Below are 13831 nucleotides of genomic sequence, written 5' to 3'. Positions count from 1 at the left end.
TAAATTTTGACAGCCCATATGATAATGTTGGTTCTTTAGTGAGAAAATTAACTTGCTAGTAGACAGTTTTTCTTTTCATACATTAAACCCTTTCCTTCACTTAGACTAGGGACCCCAAGATAGCTACATGTAATCCCTGAGGTGGAGATTCTTAATTGATGTTGTCTAGTGTTTTCTTTTTGGTTTGGTTTGCTGTGGTGCTGGGCATCAGACCCACGGCCTTGTACATGCTAGGCAAGTGCTTTACTGTGAATTACAAGACTGGTCCACTGATTTGTTTTTCATAATTGCTTTTGGTTTCTGAAAGGAAGCCTTGTCTCAGTTTACAGGGTTCTACTTTAGGAGAATTTAGTTTTCCAGGATAGCCTGGAGATAAGTGTACAGATGCCCAGAGCATGTTCTAATGTTTCTGCATTGCACTGCTGTGGAAGTGAAGCAAGGATTTATTTTTACCTGTTGAGTTTCCAAGCTGTCTCCATGGCTGCTTCTGTTCCTGAGTTCATCTCCATTCCAAAATTAGGGCTCTCTCTTTATGAATGACTAGAATTGGCTTCATGTGACACTGAATGTCCCGGGAGAGTTCATGCCCGGAGCCCTTCCAGGCTTTACTGGAGTTGCCCTTAGGGTCTTGTCCTCACAGCACAATGGGAGATGGGGGAAAATGTAATGGAACTTGCACAGTGCCTGTAGAATCTCTTGATCCTCCCGTGGACTCTCTCTTCAGAGAGCTAGGAGCCAAGCCACACCTGTAAACTAAGGCTCAGGTGACTTTGTGTGACGCTATTCCTGGGGAGACATGAACAAACCAGTTCCCTATCGACGACAGGGAACTAGTAAGAGTCCAAAGTAACAAACAGTGCCACCAAAGAGTCCAGCTTTGTAAGCCATGGTGTTGATTGGAGTTACTTACAGGAATCCCTGTGAGAGGCTACTGTAACAATCAGGGATGACTCAAAGGCGCCTACATCGCTCAGCAGCATGCCCCGACGACTCTAGCTGGAATCCTAGAGCCCTCCTCCTAACAGGTTGGAGAGTCTCCTTCTCAGGGGTCAGTGCGGCTTATAGAACCTCGCAGGAGGTTAAAGCACTTCATTCTGTCTTGAGTTTTCTAACATTTGTAACATTGTTGCTATTATTGGGTTATTTTTTAAAAACGCAATGGAACTTACCAGATGGCTTTAGCAGCGAGAGGGGCAGGTATCAACGCGATCAACAAGAGGTTTTCTTTACCTTTGAAGTGAGTTTCAATAATCTGTCGTCTCAATATTGCATGACTGCATTTCTGGAATGAAACCTTTTTGATGATGCCTTAGAATTTTCAACAGTCAACTATTTAAATGGCTGTTTACATAGAACATTTGGACCATGACTAATGATAATGGCAGCTGCACTTACTCTGTGCCTGGCTTCAAGATTCATCCTGCATCACACACATCTTACTGGTTTGGTTTGGTTTGGTTTGGTTTGGTTTGGTTTGGTTTGGTGACTGACGATATCAGACAGTTCCTTGTGGTATAGCTGTCGGACTTGATACAAACAGTTCTTTGCAGAAAAGCCAGCGGACCCGATACGCACAGTTCTTGAAGGCATAGCTGACGGACTTGATACAGAACACTTCCCAGCCACTTGCTTTCCGTCATGCAGACATTGGAACCCGCTCGTTTTGGTCCCAAAAGTGAAATTGTAATCAGATGTTTGGTGACGTGAATGAGAGGGCTCATGATCTGACTGGTTGATGGCGTCAAACTGTCATAGTTGAGTGCCTCAGTTTTCAGTATTGGCACATGCTGGCCAGACAGCAAGGTTCCCTTTCTTTGAGAGATCTGGAGACACACATAATGTTTCCTTTGTCTCTCCGATTCCCTCCCATTTCGAAACCATCTTCCCTCTGTAGAGTAGGTGCCGGGGGCATTATTGCACTATCTGGACTTGGATGCAAATAATCTTATTTTTATTTATTTAAGAATTTGAGAACACGTAAGGCCTGTCTGTGTGGCTGAGAATGGCCTTGACTGATCCTCCTGCTTCAGCCTCCTGCGTTCTGGGATTACAGTTATGCACCGCCACCGCTCTCAACTTCTATGTTGTTAGCAATTAAACTGGGGTTTCTTGGGAGCCAGGCAAGCATTCTACCAACTGAGCTACATCCCATCCCGAATGAAGCAGGACCTCATCTAGCCCATTTTCATTTTATCTTGTAGATGGGGCTAGTAAAATGTTCAGAATAGGTGTTTTTTGTTTGTTTGTTTGTTGTTTTTTTTTTTTTTTTTTTTTTTTGAGGAATATAGGGCTAGCTTTCTCTTTTGCCCACACATACATTTTCTTATTTGCTTCAGATCCTTGAAATAAGGAGGAGAATAGAATTTGGCAGGCCAACAGGGGCTATGAGGAGGCCTAAGGCTGGAAGTGGAGATGCAAAGGTCATCGGGAGACAGGTGCATCTTTGAGGATATTCACAGGACCTCACCTTCGATGCTGGAATTGAATCTCTGTCCTTTCCTGTGACTGTACCTGCCCTTTCCTAGCTCTCTCCAGGACCAGAACCCTCTTACCTGTGGGCTTTGTGTGGCAGAACCTGTCTTGATTTAACTCACTGGGTTACAGAGTTGACCATCTCTATATCTATAACTGTCAAGAACACTGTAGGAAATAAAGTGGAACTTAGGTTGTGCAACAGTGGCAAAAGGTGATTATGATTCTGAAAACTGGCCAGTCAGTTTCTGCTTTATTTGGCCAACGATAAGAGCATTTTGTTTGGTCTGTGGCTCTGGTAGGTGCATGTGATTTTGCCAGTGTGATGTTATTGCGGTTTTACTCACAATCAGACATGTCTGAAAAGTTGGTCTGTATCAGAAGTTCATTCTACCTCATGTGCCAGGTATCATTGTGACAGCTCACGACATCAAAGACCAGGTCACTTTTAGCCCTACCTCAAGGTTTTCACACTTAATAGATTCTGGAAAGAAGGGGTATGCAGTCGTGTGTGTGTGTGTGTGTGTGTGTGTGTGTGTACGTGTAGGCCAGAATTCTGTCACCCATTTGTTTATTAAAAATGTGTAACTCACACTTGTCTTGGGACTCATAATTCTCCTGCCTCCACCTCTTGAGCATAGCTTCATGGGATGCACACGCCACCTGGGCACTAGCTTATTTTTTTCTCTCACTAAACTTGTAGATCACCCATTCAACTGAACTAATTGGCTAGCAAGCTCCAGAGATGTGCCCCCTTTCTTCTGCCTCTCCAGCGCTGGCATTACAGATGCCACACTCCAGCTTTCAGTGCTGGAGATGCTGCTCTAGCCCTCGTGTTGGCATGGAGGTGCTTCACTGACCGAACCATCTCAGCCGTAGTTTACCACTCTTGAGAACAGAGCTGGGGGAATGGAGCCTAAAAGTGATGTGGACTAAAGCCTTATGCAATAGCCAACTCTATTCAGAGCATCAGACAATGTATGCTCTGAAGGTTAAGGAGAATCACATCAGTAAAGTGTGTAATCACAAAGACAAGCTGCATATGGCAAAAGCATGTTTTTCCATGGAGGCAAATAAATGAATACTGATCGACAGTTGTAATGAACAATCTGACGAAAACTCACTCCTCTCCACTGTACCTGGGAGGGGCACGAAAGCACATTCCACAATTTTTGTGTTCTTGAAGAAACTGAGGTCACAAGACTCTTTTGTACTTTTATCACAAACTCTCAAGACTTCCTCCCTCATACAACTCCGTTCTTAGGTTGTGTTTTGACGCCCTGTCATTGTTTTAGTAGTTTTCTTTAATCTGTGTCAGTGAAATTCTTTTTTTTTCTATAGATTCAAGCGCACATATCAACTTTATCCTGAAATGTTTAACCAGAACATACTTTTTTTTTTTGTAGTTTTGCAGTCTTTTAAATACCCACAAGTTCCTGTGCCCGCATTAGTGCTCCCCATTGCTTGGGATCTAGCAAAGGACAGAGGTAACTGTGATTTACAAAGCCAGTGAGAAAGATGGAGGCTGTAAAGAAAGTAGAGAGGAGACATTAAAGGGGCGGAAAAGCGCTGTAGAGGTGGCTCCCTTAAGGGAATGATTGCCTAGCATGGAGGGAAGCTTGTGCATGATCCCCAAACACTATGTAAAACTGGGTGTGCTCATCATGGAAGCGCCCTGGGGGCAGGGCAAGACAATCAGGAGTTCAGGATCACCCTCAGGTGCGTAGTGAGGCCAGCCTGGGGCTAGATGAGCTCCTGTCTCAAAAGAATGAATGAATTTATTAATAAAGAGTTTGTTCTCATGGTGAGGGAAGGGAACAACTGTCTGGAAATTGTCCTCTGACCGCACAGGCACTGTGGCAGCCCCCCCAACACATACATTTTGTTTTGTTTTAAAGAAGGAGTGAACAAAAAGAATAATTGGAAGAATGTTTCTGGGAATGGTACCCTGGGCTCCGTCTCCCTTGTGAACAAACAAAGGCCACACACTTCATTTTCTCTGACTCTTTAGATGGGGTAAGAAAAAGGAAGCATGCTGTTAATGTCTCGTTGCTTACCTTCCCGGATCTAGGTGACCCCATTTACACATGTGTTATGAGACTCATACATCCTGCAGTTAAATTGTTCATTTGTGGGCTGTATAGAAGTTCTTGCGTAAGCTCATTGGTTTGGTTCTCTGAAGTTACCCAGATATGGCCACCTGATGGTGATTGCAATGGACTTTCCCCAGCAACCTTTTAAACGTTGCTTTACGGGAAATACTGAAGAGCTAGAAAACTTCTGTATGATGCAGCTTTTCCCATGTTCTGCTACTTTCCCATTCTCACCCAGTATCCCTGTACTGTGCACAGGTGATCCATATGTCAGTCATTTCTGGAGGTGGTGGGAGTTTGGGTAGAACCTCAGATGTAGGTGGCTGAATTATTCCTCTTTCCATTATCACAGGAAACTCTGAATGGTCAGAGACGGACTCTGTTTCCTGTTTCTCCTCTGCCATTTTTCTCCCCAAGCCACATCATTCTAACATATTCAGTGTGACAGGGTCCAACTTTTTTTTTTATATGCTCTTTAAAAATCTGTGTGAGTGTTTTAGACGGCCATGAATGATACTGGTCTATCTATCTCATTCTCTTCCTCTTGATGGGAATTTGTAGACATGTACTTCTGGCTTCTTATCTTTAATTACTACCTTGGAATCCCAGAGCACAGCTCCCGTCTGACTCACCTACCTCCCATCTACTCCCCACCTTAGAGGACACAGTGACGAATAGCCTCAAGCAGGTGATTGTGGCATAGATAAAGTGCTTCCGCCCCTGGGAGACCCTGTGCATCTGTAAGGTAAATTGCTCATAGATGCACAACCTGAAGTTAGGAGCTGCAGTGACTGAATCAGCTTACATTTCTGGGAGCAATTCTTGTTTTTTTCCAAGATGCCTAACTCTTCTGACTTTTCAGGTGTATGGAAAATGATACCTAATTTTGACATGCCCAGATTAAAGTTGTCGTAACTCTTCCTGGTTCGTTTAAGTTTACATTCACTGTTATTCTTTTTTTTTTTTCCATTGGAATATGTCTCCGTGGCTTTTGATATTTATGTTAATACACCATAATGTATTTAACTATAACAACTACATGGAATCATATGGAGCTGGCGCTAGCGGACGATTTCAACCTGTAATAATAATCTGGGAAGCTAGTGTGCCTGCAGCAAGCATAAAGCCCTGCTCCTCAGCACTGTATAAACTAAATGTGGTAGCGCACACCTGTAACTCCATGGTGTGGGAGATGGAAGCAGGAAGATCAGGAGTTCATAGTCATCCTTGGCTACATAGAGAGTTCAGTTCTAATCTGCCGCCCAGGAGAACGTGTCCCAAAGCAGTAAAACAACCCAAAATTTAAAAACATAACAAAATCTGTACTCCACCCAAATCTGTTGTTAGAATTATGTTTTCATATCATAAATAACATTTTAAAATATGTGTTTGCTATTTCTGTTTTTTTTGTCCTGAAAACAATTATTCTAAAAATGGAATTATTCACCGACATATGATTTATTCCTCAGATAACAATCAAAGCAAAACCCATGACAAAAAAGAGAAGAAGATGGTGCAGAAGCCGCATGGCACCGTGGAATACACTGTGAGTAAGATGGGTCACCTGGGTGACCGTTAGCACCACGTGACAAAAGCATGCTGTTTCTCCTTGACCTGCCCTGTCACTAGATTCTTCTTGAATACCCATCAAATGATGCCGTTTCTCAAGAAGTGTCTTACGTCATTTCTATTCCTTTCATGGTTTATCCCTGGCTACAGTGGCATTCCCTGCATTGATTATCGACCTTGCTTAAGATCGTCTGGAAGCCCGTGAAGGGAGCCACACCTTGTACACCCAACTAGAAGCTGGTGTAGCAAGGTGACTTTTCTCAGTAGAGAAGGAAAGTTCTCAGCTAAGGACGCACTAGAAGCTTTGTTCCCCCAAACACACCGATGACTTGAATTGTCTCCAGACTCATCAGGACTGCCAGTTGTAGTTGTAGCTCTCTAGCCCAGGCATCTTGTCTTCGATCCAAAGACATCAGTCTGTTGCTGCTTGACATATCCACTTAGATCTCTATGCTTCATCCTTTTCCAAGAAGCCAGACTTTGATGATCCAAGTTTTTGTGTAAGCCAGGCCCTCATTCTTAGGCTCACCTTCCTCTCTGTCCTCTATGTCCATTGCTACCTCTTGTCATTATCCAGAAGTTCTCGAGGTCTCATTCTCTCATTGCTCATTGATATGTTTGTTTCCATGTCTATCTCACGCCTTAATTCTCTTATTCATGAGGAGAAAATAGACCCCTTTTGTGTTCTGTTTTTGGCACATGTCAGAGTATATGCTTCTGTATCCTTGACTCTAGTGATAAATAATGCTGCACAAGGCTTCTTTACTGTAACTTCACTCTGTGTGCATGTCCTCACCTCTCTCTCTCTCTGCACTCTGAGCTCCCAGAACCCAGAAGCAGTGTTCCATTTGCCTTAGACTTCATACTGTATGAGCACACAATTGTAGTTCTATTTAAACTCACTGTGAAATAGCATGGCTGAGAGTCATTGACTTCTTAGAAGAAACCAAACGTTGTTGCCCTTGCCTGTTTTTCTGAGAAGTCCACATTTTAGATTTGCTGTGTAAAGCCACACAGCCAGTAAACAGCAGTAGTGGAACTCGAAGCCAATACTGTGGTTCTAGTGCCTGGGTTGTCAGTCTCTGTCTTGTATTGATTCTAAAGCCAGAGAATCGCTGGGGTCGGATGTGTTTTATAATAGTAAAATAATACACCCAAGTTTTGCCAAAGGAGAATTAGAACTCTGTTAGTTCACAGACGTTTGAAGATGAGCGAGCTCAGAAATGAACTGCACTTAAGATGCTTTTGAGGATAGTTTTATTAAGTATTGTAAATGAGCCACACATGGAGGTCCCAAGTGACATCTCAGCACTTGGTGGCTGAAGCACATGGGCCATAAGTTTAAGACAAAGTTGAGCTACCTAGTGATCTTCAGGCTGGAGTGCAACTTTGTCTCAATACAAAAACCAAAAACAATAACAACAAAATAACATCAGCATAAAACAACCACACCACAGCAAAGCACAGTTTAAAAAAAGAAAAAGAAAATTTAATCGCCCCACCTTTTCATGCAACATCTGGGTGGAACTATTGCTCTTCATTCACTGCTATCATGAATAAGAGTGTGTTCTTTATTGAAAATATTTTAAGTATTTTTGCTTTTCTGTATTTACTTTGTTGTTTGTTTGTTTGTCTGATTTTGTTTTTGCCTTACCTAGTGACACTTACTCATTTGAATCTTGTAGGCCGGAAGCCAGGACACCCTCAACTCTGTCGCACTGAAGTTTAACATCACTCCCAATAAACTAGTGGAACTGAACAAACTCTTCACACACACCCTTGTCCCGGGCCAGGTAATGATTTTTATGTTGAACATTACTATAGAAATTTTGCCTTCTTTTTTTTTTTGCCACAGTAAATGACTTGGTATTGGTGCCACAGAATTATCTTCAGTGACTAATTCTTCTCCCTTAGATTCAAGAATTCTGAAGGTGTCTTAGTTCATATAAATATTTCAGAGATTTATACTTGGGGATTGATTGGCATATTTATCATCACCATCATTAACTTAGGTAGAAAGTCTTTCCTCGGCATCAGAAGGAGTTTTAAGTTAATATAACATTTTTTTCTGTCAAACATAACATGTATTCCGTAAAATGTTTAACTCTGATTTATGAGTTCTATTTTGTCTACTCTTAAGTAAACATGGCCACCATTTTATTTCAGTTTAGAAATAATTTTGGTTTTTTTATCTTAATTTGTTCCATAATTGTCCACCTGCCAAAGGGTCAGGGAAAGACACTGAAAAAGATAGTCACAAGAAAACCAACCTACATTGTCTTCCAGGACTTTAATATCTTATTTGTCAGCATAAATAAACTGACAAATGTATGACTGTTCCTCCTTAGTTTATTTAAAACAGTAAGCTTTTGGTACTCCAAATATGGTGTTATATTCTGCTGGGTTTTTTTTTGCTTGTTTGTTTGTTTTTTTTTACTCCAAAAGTACATTCAACCAATGTGTTAATAGCTCAGTCACTGAAAGCACATCGCTGAGGCCGAGTACAGCCTTATCCACAGAAGCACTGGGTTGCATGAGCACATGCAGGTTCTGTTGTTGACTTACTAGCACGTCTCCATGCATCTGTACATCACAAGGGCATCTAATCCTTTCTGAGCAGATAATGGCATTTTAAACGCAACTTTACTTAAGCAATGTTGACAATTGTACTTTGTACTTCCTTTAAGGGTAGTGTATGAAGATAATAGGGTCACAAGTTAGCCACCTAGTATTTTTGGTCTTGTTGGAAAGAGGAAATTAGTACCCCTTAATTAAATGGCAAATCAGCATTAAACATTTTTCAGAAATTACTGCACTCTTTTCTAGAAAAATAGGCATGTTAAATTTTCATTTTGGATGTGTTTTATAATATGGGGTATTCCTGAATTATGTATAGCTGACCCATAATGGCAAGCCTAGAAAGTACTTATTAAATCAAGGTTGAAGATTATTTTCAAACCTAATAAACTAATTTAGCGTGGGGCCTACTGACATACACCTGTAATCCAAGCATCTGGGAGGTAGAGAAAAGAGAGCCAGAAGTTCAAGGTCATCCTTATCCACATAGAGAGTTTGAGAGCACACTGGGATACCTGAGACCCTGTTTAAAACAAGTAAATAACAATAAACGTTTACTTAGGGTGCTTTAAAATATTATGTAGATAAACAAAATCATTGAGGCTAAGTTATGGTAGTATGCAACAGGTCACTAACGACGGTTATATGCGCTCTCTACATTGCTAAAAAAAATTATCAAAGTAAGATCTGTTTGTGTCTAGCCTGCCATTAGCTAGCTGACCTGGGCAAGCCACTTTCCTTTTGGATCACAATTTACTCATCCTTGAAGTAGGCTGTGGAGCTTAAAAACTTAAAAACTATTCATGACCATATGCTTTCGAGGATCGGTCTCAGTGTGTAGAGGGTGAGTATCGCTACACCGGAGCCAGCTTGCTGTGCTCTGTTTTCAGAAAGTTGGAGGGTTATCCCTCTGAAGTTGGTTCAGTGCTACCTGTTCCTTTTCCAGAGGTCACGGGCATTATTCTTTCCTCTAGCTCAACTACATAAAATAAATATGAGCACCACGTCCTAAGACCACACAACCAGAATCACGTGTGAGTGACTTTGGTTGAACTCAAAGCCTTGGCAGTTGCTATTAACCAATACCGATGGCATGGTAGAGAGCAGCTCTCTGAATCTGTTTTCACTGTTAGCACACCATGGAGTCTATGGAGTTTCACAAAGTGTATGCGAAGCTGCAGGAGAGTGCTTACACTTCTGAGAATCTCGTTTGTTTTCATCTTATGGAAATGAGTTTCTGCCAGCTGCTGCTATGCCTCTTTGTGTTGGTTTATAGACACTCAGAGGTGGTTTTAGGCAATCTCTCAGTAGGTGTTTGATAACTGTTTAGCACATATTTTCATCAGTATCCGGTCCTCAATCATCCTCTTACATCCCACTGACTTAGATTTTTCTCACCCTTGTCTTAATGTATTTTCTGGTTCTACCTCATTTTTTTTTTTTTTTGTTTTTTGTTTTTTTTACTCAAACTAGGTTTTGTTTTGGTTTGGTTTTTTGTTTTCTTCTTCCTGTGTGTGTGTATGTGTAAGTTTGGGTGCACACATATGTCACTGTGAGAGAAAGCTTTCGGGAGGCAGTTCTCTTCTTGCACACTACTCTGTCCATGAGTCAGCCTTACTCTTGTTCCTGGGGCCCTGCTGGGTTACTCCAGGCTAGCTGGCCTGTGAGCTTCCTTGAAGTTCTCCTGCCTCTGCCTTCCATCTTCTTGTTTGGAGTGCTGGGATGGTAGATGTGACGTTACATCTGGCTTTATCTTGGGCTCCAGAGATGGAACTCAGGTCATCAGGCTTGTACCATGAACATTGAGCCATTTCATCAGCTCTGTGACGTGAGGTCTAAATAACTAACGTGCAAATAGAAATGCTAACTCTGTTGGTCTGAGATTAGGTGTTAAATGATTGGCTTCAAATTCTGTCGATAACAATAAAGGTCACTATTTTAAGATTATATTTAAGTCTATGCCAAAATGTAGCTGTTTCATTGAGAGAATATTGACTAATAGTATCATAATAACAGTAGAGGATGCAGATTCTTTTGTAGCAGAGACCACTATACCCTTGTTGCGATAGTTTTCTTTTTATATAAATAAAATACAAACAGGAGAGAAAACATAGGGATTGCTCTATTGGTACTGTCTCATACAGTTCATTGAAATACAAAGCCCCCTGATACTTTGGCATTCAGGTGCTGATTTAAAGTTACCAGCCTGGATTTGTCCCATTTTTACCTAGCAGGAGTATCCTATTTTAGTAAACTGCTATGCCTTTTCCTCTCCTCATAAAGGTTTAGCATTCCTAATGCGGAAATGTAAAATTTTAAATGCTCAAAATTCTGAACGTAAGCCCCTTTGGGGCATCTTAAACTTGGAGCTTTCAGGGAAAGTCTATGCAGATATATAGATACGTAAAACGTTTATTTGCCTGGTTAGATTGTTGTCTTGGAGGCTTGCTCCCTCCTTCTGCTAACCTAGGCCTCGTCTGGGAAGATTCTAACCTCTGTACAACCTAATCTAGACCTAGCATGTTTTCAGCCTCTGAGACCTACTTCTTAATAAGCTGACTGTTTCCTGTTCCTACTGAGCTCTGGGTTCAATTCAACTGTTCTGGCTCAAACTTCTCCTAACTACCTTATTCAACCTGGCTTTTCTGTCAGCCTTTGAATTGCTCTGCTTGGCCTCAAACCAACTCCAGCAGTCTCTTCTAGTCGTCTGGCTCCTTCTTGTTCTCTGGCTCATTTGTTCCTCTCTGCAACCTGTCTATTACTGTCCCAGTAAAACTGCTCTCTCTCGCTTTCCCTCTCTCCCTCCCTCCCTCTCTCTCCCTCTCCCTCTCTCTCCCTCTCCCTCTCTCTCCCTCTCCCTCTCTCTCCCTCTCCCTCTCTCTCCCTTTCTCTGCATTGGCCCCTAAGTAGCTTCCCTTTCTTCTCTGTTCTCATGAGAGTTGGGCATATCCTATTCTGTCAAGTCTTTCTCTGATTCATCACTGTTTCTACCATTCAGTTAGACATCACTTTCAAACATGGGTGTTCCCTTCAACAAACTATCTTTACCTTCATTGTTTGGGATTAAAGGCATGTACAACCATGCATGGGTCTAAGCTTTCTTATCTCGAAACTTGCTCTATACCAGGTTAGCCTTGAACTCAGATCTACTTGCCTCTGTCTCTTTGATTAAGGGCATGTTTGTATTCCAGCCAGATCACACAGATATAGAAAGTTTTTGGATATGACCTTTTGCCAGAACAACCAAGGTCTGAATTGACATTCCTCTACATATATTTATATAAATTATACATTAAATAAATATATTTAATATATTAATAAATAGATATGATAAATAATATGAAAGTATATAATTTATATACATGAACTTTCTATATGTATATATAAATGTTATATATAGTTACACGTGTGTGTATATACATATGTGTGTGTTTTCATATATATTGTCTTAGGTTTCATTGTTGTGAAAAGACACAATGACCGAGGCAACCCTTCTAAAAGAAAACATTTAATTGGGGCTGGCTTACAGTTTCAGGGAGGTTTAGTTCATTATCATAATGGTGGGAAGCATGGCAGCATCCAGGTAGACATGATGCTGGAGACGGAGCTGAGAGTTTTCTACATCTGGATCCACAGCAGCAGAAGGGGACTGTGTGCCACATTGGACATGGCTTGAACAGAGAAGACCTCAAAGCCTGCCCCCACAGTGACACACTTTTTCCAACAAGGCCACACCTCCAAATAGTGCCACTCCCCATGGGCTAAGCATTCAAACATGAGTCTATGCAGGGGTCATATCTATTCAAGCCATCATATATACAAGTATTTCAGGTATGGGATACTCAAGCTGTATGATTCTCAAGCCTGGGAAAGCTGTTTCCTCCCACCTTTCCAGCGCCTGTTGTTCAGGCTTCACCTGGACTGCCCAGGTGCTCACCCATTCTGCAGCGTCAGTGTGCCATAGCCATTGAGCTGTGCCATGTATATTGCTAAGTGCAGTTCATGGATAGTTCTGAGGACCCCATGTCGTTCATTAGTGAATGGAAAGCTATGTGGGTCTTACAGAGGCGCTGGGGACATTGTGCAGAGATGAGAGTTCTCAAAGTGTGAGCTCAGGACTTGCCTGACTTTGGCTCCCACCTCAGACATTCTTTCTCATTCCCAGGTCCTGTTTGTGCCAGATGCCAATGTCCCTTCTAGTACCTTACGGCTTTCGTCATCCACCCCTGGTGCTACTGTCTCTCCGTCGTCATCAGATGCAGAATATGATAAGCTGCCTGTATGTATGTTAGCACCTTACAAGCTACAGTTCATTTCTGTGATTAATTGTGGAAATCAGTACACTGTGTATTTAATAAGATCACGTCTGAAAACTTCTGAAAAGTGGTGAGTTCAGGGAAGTAGCCATCACTTGAGAGTACACATCCTCTCCCAGCATGCCTGTTTACCAAAGGTCTGAAAGGTAAAGGTAAAAATGCAGTGGTTCTCAACCTTCCTGATGAGAATGATGTTAGCAGTAAAAAAAAAAAAAAATGCTGCAATGCTTTTATACACTTCCTCATGTTGTAGTGACCCCTCACCATAAAATATTTTCTTTGCTACTTCATAACTGTAAATTTTGCTATCATTATGAGTTGCAATGTAAAAACCTGTGTTTTCTGATGGCCTTGGGTGACCCCCATGAAAGGGTCATTCAACTCCCCCAAGGGAGGACCACTAGAGGGAGGACCACATAGAGTGAGGACCACTGTGCAAAAGCACAATGCTAAATTCCCAATTAAGTGAGTACATTGTGCTTTTTCTAGGAATTGGAATCAGTAATCTAGAATGAGTTTCTTCTGTCTTGAGCATTTCCTAAGATATTCAATGGAACTGTTTTATGGTCTCACATATATCTTTCAATCTTAGTTTGATTTGGATTACTTGTCTGTCTTACCTCTAATTTAGGAAATGCACATTTTCAACTTGTGTTGGAGCTGGTGATGTTAGCATTATAAATTACTGAGCTGTATCATGATTTTAATTTTCTGATTGTTGGTGTTTATAAGCACAATCCAGCTTTTAGTGAACTTCTAAAGCAAGTATTAATATTCTATTTTTAGAGTAAAGAACTCACATCA

At 41.5% G+C, this 13831-nt stretch overlaps 1 protein-coding gene across 5 annotated transcripts in view; it reads left to right on the top strand.

Annotated features, from left to right (window-relative positions):
* Positions 1 to 13831, top strand: part of Ncoa7 (nuclear receptor coactivator 7) — a 137520-nt gene that overhangs the window by 74835 nt on the left and 48854 nt on the right. For 4 of the 5 annotated variants that reach the window (XM_060373689.1, XM_021648930.2, XM_021648931.2 and 1 more), the window contains exons 4-6: positions 6035 to 6111; positions 7820 to 7927; positions 12877 to 12990. In XM_060373689.1, the coding sequence (XP_060229672.1) occupies positions 6035 to 6111; positions 7820 to 7927; positions 12877 to 12990 (299 nt within the window). The remainder of the gene's footprint in view (positions 1 to 6034; positions 6112 to 7819; positions 7928 to 12876; positions 12991 to 13831) is intronic. The other variant, XM_060373690.1, reaches the window with a different exon arrangement.

The sequence above is a fragment of the Meriones unguiculatus genome, chromosome 20 (assembly GCF_030254825.1).
Source record: "Meriones unguiculatus strain TT.TT164.6M chromosome 20, Bangor_MerUng_6.1, whole genome shotgun sequence".
Classification (NCBI taxonomy): Eukaryota; Metazoa; Chordata; class Mammalia; order Rodentia; family Muridae; genus Meriones; species Meriones unguiculatus.
Note: the sequence above shows the minus strand (reverse complement) of the source record. Positions and strands in the feature narration are given on the sequence as shown.